General features: G+C 39.1%; 1 protein-coding gene across 3 annotated transcripts in view; it reads right to left on the bottom strand.

Moving 5' to 3' along the window:
- The window catches only part of MATN2 (matrilin 2), a 206736-nt gene that overhangs the window by 180446 nt on the left and 11560 nt on the right, over positions 1-14730 (bottom strand). For all 3 annotated transcript variants that reach the window (XM_027849872.1, XM_027849873.1, XM_027849874.1), the window contains exon 2: positions 12123-12301. In XM_027849872.1, coding sequence (XP_027705673.1) covers positions 12123-12264 — 142 coding nt within the window. In that variant the 5' untranslated portion in view covers positions 12265-12301. The remainder of the gene's footprint in view (positions 1-12122; positions 12302-14730) is intronic.

The raw sequence follows: 14730 nt of genomic DNA, 5'->3' as shown, positions 1-14730 counted from the left end.
AAAGAAAGAAAGAAAGAAAGAAAGAAAGAAAGAAAGAAAGAAAGAAAAGAAGGAAGGAAGGAAGGGAGGGAGGGAAGGAAGAAGGAAGGGAAGGAAGAAGGAAGGGAGGGAGGGAGGAAAAGGAAGAAAGGGAAAAGAAAGGAAGGGAAGGAGAGAGAAAAGAAAGCAGGAAGGAAGGAAAAAAGGAAGAAAGGAAACAGAAAGAAGGAAAGAGGCAGAAAAGGAAGAAGAAATAGACTTGAAGAAGAAATATTGGCTAGGAAAACACTCAACTTTAAACTTCACTTTAAGCCAAATGGTGTTATTTCTGAGGCTCTCCCAGAATTAATCACAATACAGGAATGAGGATTCTTACTCTATACATTTTATTACGGATTCGTTTTAGGTGAGATGTTGATTTTGTTGCAGAAGCCCAGCCTAATGTAGCTGTTCTCACTGGGAACAGAAAGACTGGTTACTATGAGCAGTATCGTAGTATGATTTGCTTTTCTTTGAGATGTTACAAAAGTTTCTCTGCAGTGTTTGAAATGCACAGGGTGTGACTGTGCTACAAATGATAAACGCAAGAATGATGAATTACAGTTCAGTAACAGCTGAATGTAAGGGTGGGAAGCTTTCTTTGAAAGTTTTTCGGTGGTTACTGCTGCATTTTAGACAGTCAAAGTCTGCCCGTGCAAAGATTGTGATTTTGTATAGTCAGATCTGCTTCTTCGCCTCGACCACCACAGTACTGGCACATAATGCCTTTTAACATATCACAACACACTCCTCCTTCACCGTCCTCTCCTCTTTTAAGGGGCCCACCTTCTGCTAACTTCAACCCCAAGAGAAATTTTAGCAGCTAATCAGTACAGTCCCAGAAGAAGACCTAGCCCAGGATAAGTTTATATTTTCCAGCTGCATCTAGGCTCTGGCCACCGCCCAGCAATCTTATTCACCCCTCATCTACTCCCTGGCCCACTCCCTATTGTGCTGAGTTCAAACCTTTTCTTTCCTTAAGTCCATGCATTCTGACTTTTCTGTTGCATTTGGAACTACTGACTTTCCCTGTCTCCCTGCCCCACCAAACATACCTCCCTTCTTGAAATCCTTCCCTTCCTTGGTTTTTCTCATGTATTATTGGCCTGTTACCATTCCAACTCTCCTTCTGACTCCTCCCTTTATTTCCACCCTCTTATAGTAAGTATCTTGCAAGGCTTCACCTTTGGCCCTTTGCCTTTTTCTTTCTACACTCGCACCTTCCAGATCACTCCTTTGCTCTTAGAGCTTTATCTATCATTCCTATACTGAGAACTTCTAAATCTCAGCCAGCAATCCAGAGACAGAAATGAAGGACTTTTGGTAAGCTAGCCATACATACATCTAAGCAAGGTTCAGAAGACTCTATTTGCCTCAGGAGACTGATTAAAGGGCTTTAAACTGAAAAGGAAGGGAAGAAGAGAAAAGAATATAGATTTTAGACTCTAAAATGTTACAGTTACTAAACCAGATAACACAGAAGTCAGCATGTAAGACAAAGAAAGAATAATAACAGCTAACATTTATATTGTGCATTAAGGTTTGCAAAGTACTTTGCAAATACTATCTCACTTCATCCTAACAAAACCCTGAGAGGTAGATGTTCTTATTACCCCCATTTTGTAGATAAGGAAACTGAGATAGAAGGGTTAAGTGACTTGCTCAGGGTCTCACAGCTAGTAAGTATCTAAGGCAAGTTTCGAACACAGATCTTCCTGACTCTGAGTCGAGCATTCTATCCCCTATGCAACCTAGATAACTAGATAAAACAGTAGTAGATGTCACAAATTATGGGGGATATGTTGGAAATGATGGTGAAATAAAATGAAAATGATACTCATGGGCTCACTTGGCTATGAACAAATTGATAGAGTCTGGATAATAAACCAATAACTAGAAATTGTAACGAGGCATGGTTGGTAAATACAACTTCAGAGTTACTGCTGAGACTTTGTAGAATATAACTCATGTCTGACACATGGCAAAGGAAGGGTACATATAATTCAAGAGGATCAAGTGACACAGGTAGAGTGGTATTGTACATAAAGAAGACATTTGCCTGTGTAGAAATCCACAAAGCTGAGAAGGCATGGTAGAGAACAGTTAGTTGAGGATTAGAGGAAGGAGAAAGAGAGAGGAGATATAGTGCTGGGAGGCCGTCTAGAGGAACAAGAGGATGGCTTCCTGATACGGACCAAGAAGCTCTGGCAGAAGCAGAATATGGTTATGATGGGGTACTTCAACTATCGCTATATCAATTAGAGGTTTCTCTTCGCTAAAAGTAGAACAACTAATGACTGCTTTCCTTCCTTCCTTCCTTCCCCCCTTCTTTTTTCCCTCACTTCCCTCCCTCTCTTCCTTCCTTCTTTTCTCTTCCTTCCTTTTCCCTTTCTTTTCTTTCCTCCTTCTTATATTTATTCTGTGCATACATATATGACCTTGTCTCTCACCATTAGAACGTAAGCTCCTGTAGAGTAAAGAATGTTTAATTTTTTCTTTTGTAGCTCTGGTGCCTAGAATAGTGCCTGGCATATAGTAGGCACTTAATAAATGCTTATTGAGTGATTGCCTTCTTGATAATGTCATCATTCAGAAGGTAGAGGCAGTGACAAAGGAAAGAGATTTTGTAGATTTGATTCTGATTAATAAGGAAGCACTGGTTAGTGAAATAGAAGTGATAGGAACTTAGGGAGGCAATAACCATGCCACTATAAAACTTGTGACAGAGAAGGAGTATGCCAAGGATATATTCTGATGTAGAAGGACTGTACTTGCTCTTCTTGGCCTAAGGGGGAAGAATTAAGGCCAGTAGATGATAGGGAAATGACTTACCATAAGGAAAGATGTCTTTAAAATGACAGGGGACTTCAACTATCACTACATTAATTAGAAGTTTGTCTTTGCTAAAAGTAGAACAACTGATGATTCCTTTCCCTTCCTTCTTTCTTTACCCTCCTTACGTCCCTTCCTTCCTTCCATCTCTCCTTCCTTCCTTCTTCCTATCTTTCCTTCTTCTCTTCCTTCTTTCCTTTTTTTCTTTTTATTTCTTTCTCCATCCAAAAGTGGTTCTACTTCAGTGGGTGGTAGTTTCCTTGTTACTTGAATTTTTCATTCAACAGATAATCATCTGTTGGGGCTGTTGCAGATGGGATTTGTGTTTTAGGTAGAGGTTGAACTAAATGAACTCCTGAGGTTCTGTCCAACTCTAAGTCATGGTAACAGACAAGTGGGCAGGAAATATAGTTACTAAGAGTACTTAGCCCAAAACAGTATAAAGATGTAGGGGCACAGTAGAAGCCACCATGATATATCCTCATCAAATGGTAGTCCCTGCCTGTGAAAAAGGAAGTCTAGTTCATAACAATAAGCAAAAAGAACATTCTAGTGCTGGTAATCTGACCATGATCTTACCCCTTATCTTGGCATCACTGCTATTACAAGTTGTTGTATTAAGGAAACACTAAATGTGTTGTCAGAAGCTCATCCCCACAGACAAGACACTGAGAAATATACTAATCATAATATGGGAAAACTGCATGATTTGGATATAATGTCAGGTTGGAGCAATCAAGATGGATTTTTCCCCGGAAGGGTGTTTAGTCTGTGAGTTTCTTGGAGAATGGACAACCATCATGGTAGGGTACTTTGTGAGTGGTTGTAGATCTCAGGAAAGTACTAGGAATCCAGTTTCAGCTGATCAAATTGGTAACATGGGGAGCTACGGAGGAACTGTGGTCCCAGACTATGCTAATTAAGTTTGAGTATAAGAATTTGTCCCTGAGGCAATCCCGTCTTCATTTCCAACTGTTGTTGTTCATCCTTCATTCTGGAAGAGGACCAATGACATCAGGAGGGGGAATGTCTTGACTTGCAAGTGAATTGGATTGAAGTGAGGCAGGGCTGTGCAAAGTTATCAGCTTCACTTTCTCTTCCAGACCCATCTGGGTCCAGTGGCAAGACATAGGTCAGGATGACTGGAGATGGCTCTCCATGGTCTGGGAGACCTGGGCTTTTTTAAGTTAAAGTCCTTAATAGGTCTCAGTTTGACTGAGGCAACATCTCATTCAGTGATTAAGGCTAAGTAAGAAGTAAGGGAAAGATAGCCTAGTCTGACTTCACAAAAGAATCCTCATTTCCAATTACATAGAGAGGAAGACAGGAAGAAAGAATTGCTTGACAATCTCCAAACTTAATTTTTCATCTGTACTCCAGTTCTAACCGCCTACAGGACATTTCACTGTACTATAGAACTGGGAGCTCAGAAAGGACATTACTTATTTTTCCTTTTTATTTTAAAAAGAGCTGGCATGATGTAATAGACAAAGAGCTAAACTCAAAACCAGAAGACCTGGGTTCGATACCTGCCTCTGACCCATATTGACTGTGTGACTCTGGGAGAGTCACTGAGCACATCTCAGTGTTCTAGGTAACTCTCTAAGATCCCGAGATGCCAAAAAAAAAGTGCCAAACCTACATTAGTTGAGGAAGCTTCCCATATACCAATGAAACTACATGTCCAATCCTTATCATTTTCCTGTTACAAAATCAACAAACATGAACATTCTAATGCATTTTACAGATGAAGAGACTGATGCCTAAAGAGATTAAGTATGAATAAATAGGATCTGAACTCAGGTCTTCTGGCTCCAAATCCAGTGTTCTTTCCACCATACTGTATTGCCTCTCTTATTATATTTAGTATGATACAAATAGAAAAAATGATGAATTTGGAGCTTGGAATTTGGGCAAGTCAAAACCTCTCCAGGCCTTAGTTTCTTAATCTGTAAATGAGGGAGACTGGGCTATGTGACCTCCAAGGTCCCTTCTGACTCTAAATCTAACAACCTATGATCTGAAACTAAACCCATCTTGTTGCTAGGCAGATGACTTGGAAGCATGGATCCTAACCATGGAGAAGTGGCATCATAGGCTGGTGGAAGACTGGTTTCAACACGGGTCTGTTGTCTTTGAGCCTAAGGATATTTCAGTCTTTCATTCCCAAAGACCTTTGGCATTTCTACTGAGTCCCTGAATGTGGGATGTTGTTTTGTGGAGTGGAGAGTTACTTTCGGGAAAATGAACTAAGACCCCATTCATAAATGCCAAGGAATGTTAATAACTAGCAACCTGGTCAGAAATCCTGCTAGAAAGAGCAAAATGTAATCCATAGCCATAGGATATTAATCCCCTAATCTGGCCAACCCTTCTAAGCACATTATTATTTTAAGAAGTTTCAGTTTTCTGTATGAAAAAATTACATCACATATATGTATATATGTGTGTATACATATGTGTATATATGTGTGTATGTATATATATCTATACATATATTTATATGTGTTAGACTTCAGGAAGTAGAGGAATTTATCTGAACAATAAAAATAGCTTTCCTTAATAGCAACAAAGCCCCTCTCTGCTATACAGAAACCTCCACTAATGCCACTCACTTTCAATGAGAGTTCAGAGCTCAAATATATAGAGCATTTTATGGTTACAAAGCATTTTGCAAGTAATATTTCATGTGATTCTCCCAGTAACCTTAAAAACTAAGTAGAGCAAATATTCTTCTCCCCGTTTTATAGATGAGGAAATGGAGATTTACAAAGGTACAGTACGTATTAATGCACCAAAAGAAAAAATGAATATGAAGAATTTCAAAGAAACATGGGAAGATTTAAATGAACTGATGCAGAATGAAGTAAGCAAAACTAGAAATACATGATTGTTGTTGCTCAGTCACTTCAGTTGTGTCTGACTCTTCATGACTCCATTTGGAGTTTTCTTGACAAAGATACTAGAGTTGTTTGCCATTCCCTTCTTCAGCTAATTTTACAGATGAGGAAACTGAGGCAAATAGGGTTAAGTGACTTGCCCAGGGTCACACAGCTAGTAAGTATCTGAGGTCAAATTTGAACTCATGAAGATGAGTCTTCCTGATTCCAAGCCAAGGTCTATCCACGGCGCTGTCTAGAGTTAGAGGATCTGGGTATAAACCCAGATCTCTGTCACTTAATACTTGTGTGCACCTAGGTGAGTCTCTTAATCACTTTGGGCCTCAGTTTCCTCATCTGTAAAATGAGGGGATTAGACTTAACGATTTCTAAGACCCCTTCCAGCTGATTCTATTTTCACCATTCCATTTTGCACATAAATACTTTATAAGGTAAAAAGGGACTTTATAATATCCTAGTTCCAAGTACCAAAGAACCTTATGAGACATTTCACCTAGAGTCAATTTCAGGACACAAACATCAAAGAGGGAGTATAAGGCAGTTCTGGTGTGGCTGAAGAAGGACCCAGGGAGACACCTTGAACTGAATTACATTGCTGATGCTTATTAGTGATATGACCACGAGCAAGTCAATTAACCTCTCTGAGCATCTGTTCTTTACCAGCAGAGTGGAGATAATAATACCCATAGTGCTCATCTCAGAAGGTGTTTGTAAGGATTAAATGAGAGAACTTATTTTGGGAAGTATTATGTAACTGTGCTTGGGCAGCTAGGTGACGCCATAGTGCACAGGGCATCATAGTGTACAGAGTGTGGGCCTGGAGTCAGGAAGACTCATCTTCAGGAGTTCAAATCTAGCCTCAGATACTTAATAGCTGTGTGACCCTGGGCAAGTCATTTAACCTCTGCCTGAGTTAGTTTCCTCATCTGTAAAATGAGCTGGAGAAGAAAATGGCAAACCATTCCAGTATCTCTGCCAAGAAAAGCCCAAATGGGGTCACATAGATTTAGACATGACTAAGCAACTGAACAAAAACAATGTAACTGTGAAACAATGTGGTTCGAATGGATAGAAGGTGGCTCTGAAGACAGAAGGAGCTGAGTTCAAGTCTCACCCTTCACACATACTGATTGTGTGTCACCTTTCTAAGCCCTTAAACTATATATGAGTGTCTGCTTGGTAACTGTGAGGCAAATTCCCACACTGGGATTTCTCCAGCCAGATCAGAAACTCACAGGATAATAAATCTAAAGTCAGAAAGGATCTCGGACTTCAACAATCCCCTTCTTTTTTGCAGAGGAAGAGATCTAGGCCCAAGAATTTTAAGTGATTCGCCTAAGGTTCTTTGAGTCCAGAAGCACTGCTCTATCCACTGTATCATGATGTGGTGGAAACACATGTCTGGAATCCTTCAAAATGGAGCTGTCAGCTATTGTTACTTCTAAGAAGTACAAAAATGCCTGCCCTGTTTGTCCCTATGTGTTCTTTACAAATGCCAGCTGCAAGTTAGCACTGGAACTTTGACCGACATCCAGAAGCTATAAAAATCCTGAAATAAGTCAATAGGAAATGCAAAGAAAAGAACGAATCATAGCTGTAACAGTGCAGATTAATTACTCATAATTATGACCATTCTACTCAGTTTTAAACTCTAAGCAAAAGTGAATACTTCTGCATTTTGCTTTTACATCCTGTCAAGTAAATGAGACGCACATCGGAACATGCTGTAAACATGGTGAGAGCAACTTCTAGCCATCCTTTTAACCTGAGGACCAGCTTGTAGAACATTTGGAATACATCAAACACTAAAAGAGGAAAAACAAACAGGCCTAGAGAAAAGAGTCCATCATTTTCTCAGGCTTGAGGAATCAGAGGTAAAGATGGCCCCTACAAATGTAGTCATGGCTTGGTGATTTCAGCACTTTGCACAGTGCCTGGCACATAGTGGGTGCTTAATAAATAAATATTGATTAGTAGGTGGCTTATCCCTTTTTGCTGTCTGTTTCATGGAGAATAAACAAAGCCCCCACCCCTCCCCAAAAAAGGGGATCCTCTTCCTTCCCTAAAAACAGACACACTTCCATCTCAGCTCCCCATGAATCTGTTTCCAGGTTTTTGTTATTATAGGTATTCTTTGTTAGCCAAAGATCTGGGATTTGCTTTTGGATAACAGGGCAGGTATTGTATAATGGAAAAATGTCTGGATATGGTTTTTAACAATCACTGATATTTATATCGTGTTTTGAAGTTTGCAAAGCATTTAACAGACATTATCCCACTAGAGTCTCACAACAAACAACTCTGTGAGGTAAGTACCATAATATTGATATTAGCCTGTATTATATCCCAAGTTTACCAATAAGGAAACTGTGTCTCAGAGAGGTCAAGTAAATTGATAAGAGTCTCACAGCCTGTAAGTGTTAAGAAGGATAATTTGAACCTAAGTCTTCCTGACTCCAAGTCAAGTTAAGTTAATAAGTCAAGTCAACAAGCATTTATTAAGCATCTACAATGCAGTAGGCACCGTGCTAAGCATTGGGGATACAAAGAACAGCTAAAGATAGGCCTTGCCCTTAAGGAGCTCATAGTCTAATGGTGGAGCTAACCTCCAAAAAAACCTATGTACAAATAAGATGTATATATTAGAGATGAACCATAGACAGGAGGCACTACTGTTGGGGGGGGCGGTTCAGGAAAGGTTCCTTGTAGAAGGCAAGACTTAGTTAGAGATTGGAAGGAAGTCAAGGAAGCCAGGAGGCAGAGATGAGGAGGATGAGAATTCCAGCCATAGGGGAACAGCCGGAGAAAATGCCGAGTTGGGAAATGGCGTGTCTTGTGCAAGGAATAGCAAGGAGGTCAGTGTCATTGCGTCATAGAGTATTCAGGAGGGGGAAGGGGAAGAGAGAGAGTATTAAGGTAAAAAAAAGATTGGAAAGGTAGAAGGGGCCAAATTATAAAGGGCTTTAAGAAGCCAAACAGAAGATTTTATATTTGATGCTGAGGTAATAGGAACCTCTAGCATTTATTGAATAGGGACATAACAGTATCAGACCTGCATTGTAGGAAGATCAACTAAATAATAATAACTAGAATTTATATAATGATTTATGATTTGCAAAATGTTTTTAAAATGTTATTTCATTTTATCTTGATAACAATTCTAGGAGGTATGTACTATTATTCCAACTTTACAAATGAAGGAACTGAGGCAAACAGAGGTTAAATAAGGTTAATTAGGGTTACACACCTAGTGAGTATCTGAGGCTAAATATGGACTCAGGTCTTCTTGTTTCCAAGTCCAACAATCATTGCAGCACCTAGTTACCTCTAATTTGATAGCTGAGTAGAGGATGGACTAGAGTAGGGAGATACATTAGTTAGGGGGAACAATCAGAAGACTCCTTGCAATAGTCCAGGTATGAGGTGGTGAGGGCCTGCACCAGAGTGGTGGCAGTGTCAGAGGAGAGAAGGAGACATATTGGAGAGATGGGAAGGTAGAATTAACAGGACTTGAGAACTGATTAAATATGGAGGTGAGAAAGACTGATAAGTGGAGGATGGCCACTAGGTTATGAGCCTGGGTGACTGGGAGGATAATATTTCCCTTGACAGTGAAAATTGGTAAGAAAAGAGCTTGAAGAGGAGTAAAGATAATGAGTTCTGTTTTAGATATGTTCATTTTGAGATGTCTATGGGATATCCAGTTTGAGATGTCCAATAAACACTTGGAGATAGGAGAATGGAGGTCAGGAGAGATATTCGGGCTGGATATGCACATCTGAGAATCATCAGCATAAAGATGATAATTAAATCCATGGGAACTGATGAGATCACCAAGTAAAGTGGTAGAGAGAGAGAAGAGAAGAGAAGAGGGCTGGGACAGAGCTTTGGGGGACACCCATGGTTAGTGGGTGAAGATCCAACAAAGAAGACTGAAAAGGAGTTTTACTCCAACGGGTAAAACTCTTAGACTACCCCTTCTCAGTCTCCTTTGTTGGATCTTCACCCACTAACCATGCGTATCCCCCAAAACTCTGTCCCAGCCCTCTTCTTACCATAAGACACTGAACTTACCATCTTTCCCCCTGAACCCTTCTCTCCTTTAAACTTTCCTATTACTGTCAAGAGTGACATCATCTTCCCAGTCCCCAGCCTAGACGTCATTCTCAACTCCCCTCTATCTCTCATCCCTCATATTAAATCTATTGCCAAGGCCTGATGATTTCACCTTTGCAACATCTCTCTGATATGGCCCTTTCTGTCCTCTAACACTGCCACCCACTCTGATGCAGACCCTCATCACCTCAAGCCTGGACTATTGCAATAGCCTGCTGGTGGGTCTGCCTGCCTCAAATCTCTCACCATCCCACTCCATCCTCCTTTGAGCCACTAAAGTCATTTTCCTAAAACCCAGGTCCCATAAATCCTCTGTTTGACATTCAAGTATAACCTTCCGCACTCTAGCCTCTCCAGTCTTCTTACAGCTTCCTCCCCACCATGTACTTACTCTTCCATCCAGTGACACTGTCCTCCTTTCTGTCCCACAAACAAGGCACTCCATCTCTCAGCTCTAGACATTTTTTCTCTCTGTCCCTCATTCCTGGAATGCTCTTTTTCCTCATCTCTACCTGCTGGCTTCCCTGGCTTTAATAAATCCCAGTTTCTACAGGAAGCCTTTCCCAACCCCCCTTAATTCTAGTGCCTTCGCTCTGAGACTACCCCCAATTTATCCTGAATATAATTTTTTTTGCACATAGTTGTTTACATGTTGCTTCTCCCTTTGAACTATAAGGTCCTTGAGGACAGGGATTGTCTTTTGCCTTTCCTTGTATCCTCAATGCTTAGCACAATGCCTGGCACATTATAGGTGATTAATAAATATTTATTGATTGATTGATGTTAGTTCTCTCGGAGTCAGGAAGAGCTGGATTCTAGTTGGGGCAGCCAAGTGGTGCAGCAGCTAAAGTGCCAAGCCTGGAGTCAGAAAGCCGAGTTCAAATACAGACTCAGATATTTACTAGCTGTGTGACCCTGGGCAAGTCACTTAACTTCTGCCTGTCTCAGTTTCTTCATCTTCAAAATGGGGACAATAATAGCACTACATCCCAGGGTTGTTGTATAAGGATCAAATGAGATAATATTTGTAAAGTGTTTTGCAAAATTTAAAATGCTACATAAATGTTAGCTATTATTATTATTATTATTATTATTATTAATGAGGGGGTTGGATTAGATGATATTTAAGGTTTTTGTAACTCTAAACTCTATGCTATATTCTATGGAAGGATGGCATTCATTGTGGAATGAGACAGTACTGTAAAACCTTGCAGGGTCGGTATGAGGATTAAATGAGATAATCTTTCCCATAAGTCCCTATCTTTGGGGATTCAGTTCCAAGTACCAAATGAACTTTTCTATGAGGTAGTCTTGTTACTTTCCCCAAACCATATTATGTTGGAAAATATTTAACACATACTGTTGTAAGACAGATGTGATCAAAATTATTTCACACAAAATTCTTCTTAAGATTAAGCCAACAATGGCCTTTTCTAATGTAAGTCTTATGTTATGTATTTAACTTGGAACAAAATAACAAGACTATATTATATTTAGATTTCAAATTAAGGTGTTTAATATTATTTTCCAGATTTATTGTAGTTGTTTTCCACCACTCTGAGTACATCAATGGGCAGCGAGGTGGAATAGTGGATAGTGACTGGACCCTGAGTCAGGAAGATTCATCTTACTGAGTTCAAATCTTGCCTCAGACACTTACTAGCTACGTGACTCTGGGCAAGTCACTTAACCATGTTTGCCTCAGTTTCTTCCTCTGTAAAATGAACTGGAGAAGGAAATGGTAAATCACTCCAGGATCTTTACCAAGAAAACCCCAAATGGGTTCATGAAGAGTCAGACACGACTGAAAAGTGACTAAAAAGTCATTGTTGTACAGATAACAACAACAGCCTGTAAAAGTCCCTCCTCCATAATAAACACCCCCAAAAAATCCCAGAAATTTCCTCTTCTGGGTCTTTATCCCTGGTTTTGATTTCAATAAGTACTTATTAACCACCTTCTATGTGTAAGGCACTGTGCTCAGCACTGTGTACAGAAAGATAATATCCCAAACAGTCCCTATCCTCAAGAACCTTACATTCTCTGAGGGAGAATGTCTAGTTAATCATTTTTGCCTTTTGTTTTTTGCTTCTTGGAATATTCAATTCAATAAACAATCATTAAGTACTTTGCCAGGTGCTAGAGCTGAGAAAAAGTTTAGTTAAGAAATAATCACTGCATTCAGGGAGCTTACAATTAGGTTGAGGCAGGAGACACAGATGCAGGTGTCCTGAAGAAAAATACTTAATAACTTACCAAGTAAAGCAGTCTGGGGATGGGCCAGAGCATTTCTTCCCCTTGACAATGGCCATGGGAGGTTCCTCTCCCTGGCCTCAGCAGTGAAAAGTAGGATTTGTCCAAAGAACAAAAGACAGCAGCCCAGCACCATTTTCTTCATTTCAAGAAGAGTGAAATGGACAACCACCAAGGCCAGCCTGTAACAAATAAATGAAAAAAGCTGAATTTTCTGAGTATATCATTGGCATGTGTTGTAATCCTGCCAACCCTTAATTATTCCTCTTTACATACATGCCATGGATGCTTAAAATGCCCTTTGTGCGTTGGACCAACAAAGAAAGTTTAAGAGCTTTAAATGAAGTCATCCCTAATCCCCAATGATGATGGTCTTCTAGGATCCCCTAAGCCTGGTAGATGTAGGCAGGTGACCTTCATAGCTGAAATTTTTCACTACTTAATTAATCCTTCAGTAACAAGAAAATTACACGAAAATTTATTTATATTTTTGCTGGGGCATTTGTAGAGAGAGCTGAGCTCCTCTAGGACCTTTCACATGGCCATCTTAACCAGAAATGTGAAAATTTTTTTTAAAGTCTTGTTGAATGAGTCATTAGCAATTAGCACAAATGACTTGAGGATCATTATTACCCTTTAAATCGTAGATCTGAAAAGAAAATAGCTATTTGTACCTTTAAAGAAGACAACTTTTCTTCCCATTTAAGATTTTAGACCAGGCAAATGATCAATTACAAGATTACCAAAGAATAGGTATAGGGGCTGTCCTAGGTTTAGCATCATTCACAGTGGTCTTGTGAAGAAGTTGCTAGAATAGTTGTCTCATTGTCACTGTCAAACCTTAGCTCTCCTACTTAGTAGCTAGACTGGACTTCCTGGAATGGGAAGGCAAGAGGTACTTGGCAACATGGAGAATCATAGCAACATGATTTTAGTACAGGAAAACCAATCAATCAACAAATATTTCTTCATTAGCTACTATGGCCAGGCCCTGGGGACATAAGTGTAAATAATGAAACAATCCCTACTTGTAAAGAGTTTACATTCTAATCAGGAATTGAACAAGTGTATGTAAAAACATGTAGAAATACATAGCAGAAATATAAAATAGACATATTTATAGAAATGTAAAGCTAACAAATACAAATGTATACAAAATAAACCTGGTGAATGAGAACCTTCCTAATTTAAGAAGTCAGAATCACATGAATACAGAACTGGACTGAAATTTTCCTCTATATTACTGATGAAAAAAAAAAAGATTCTGGTAAGGAAATTAGTCATTTAAGTGTGGCTCCTGGGGATCCTTTTACATGGAAACCTCCAGAAACCTGCTCCAGGTTGAAGGCATTTTGTAGGTAAGCAAATCATTCAAAATCATAGCTCAAGAGCCCCAGTGATATGTTCACTGTGACACTTAGTTTAGCAGAAATGACATATAATTCAAAGCAAAAGACATTTAATCAAATAGCATAGAAAGTTAAATCATAGTATAGCATAATAAAATAAAAGGGATCAAGAAAAGATCCTTCCCCCCATATTTGCACAGGCATGCTCTTCCACAAATAGCCACATGACCTGTGAAGGAGTCTACATATACAAAGGAGACCAGGGAGTGCACATGTGGGATCATGTGTATAGGGAAGATACTAAAAAATAGGCATGAAGAGGCACATATATGAGACACATGCAATCTTGGAGTACAAAAAACCGTATATCCTTTGACTTAGCAATATTAGGTCTGTTTCCCAAAGTGAGTAAGGAAAAAGGAAAAGACATATATGTTCTAAAATACTTCTAGCAGCTCTCTTTGTAATGACAAAGATTGGAAATTGAGGGGATGCCTTTCAACTGGGGAATGACTGAACAAGTTGTGGTATATGATGGAATACTACTGTGCTGTAAAAAAATGATGAGCTGGTTGACTTTAGAAAAACATAGAAAGACTTGCATGAAATAATGAAGAGTGAAATGAGCAGAACCAAGAGAATGTTTTACATGGTAATAGCAATATTGTTCTAAGAACAACTTTGAATGACTAAGTCATTTTGAGTATTATAAATACTCAAATCAGCTATAAGAGACCCATGAAGGCACATGCAGAAAAAGAGTTGATAAATAGAAGTATATATCATATGATTTTACATATGTACACATATTTGTAGCTGATGGTAGCCTTCTCTAGGGCAAGGTTCGGAGGGGGAGAGAAAAAAAAAGCGCACAGTAGAGAACAAAAGAAAACTTAGAAGGAAGCACAGAAAAGCGGGGTAGCTTTGAAAATGGTATAGTATTCATTACATAGTTTTTTAAAAAGTAAACAGTGTGAAATGGATATTTATGATTTTATATCGAATCCTATTTTTAAGTTGTTATGTACATGAAAATGTTCCTTTTATTTTGTCTTTTTGTATTTAAGTTCAAAATGAATAAAAAAATTCCAAAAGAAGAACGTTAGCTCATTGAGGGCAGAGATTATCTTTTTTGCTTGTATTTGTATTCCCAGGTCCCGCTACACACATAGTAAGCACTTAATAAATTATTGATCTATCTATCTATCTGTCTGTCTATCTATCTATCTATCTATCTATCTATCTATCTATCTATCTATCTA

The sequence above is a fragment of the Vombatus ursinus genome, unplaced genomic scaffold (genome assembly GCF_900497805.2).
Source record: "Vombatus ursinus unplaced genomic scaffold, bare-nosed wombat genome assembly UNPS02008961.1, whole genome shotgun sequence".
Classification (NCBI taxonomy): domain Eukaryota; kingdom Metazoa; phylum Chordata; class Mammalia; order Diprotodontia; family Vombatidae; genus Vombatus; species Vombatus ursinus.
The sequence above is the reverse complement of the archived record's forward strand: the minus strand, read 5'-3'. Positions and strand labels throughout refer to the sequence as shown.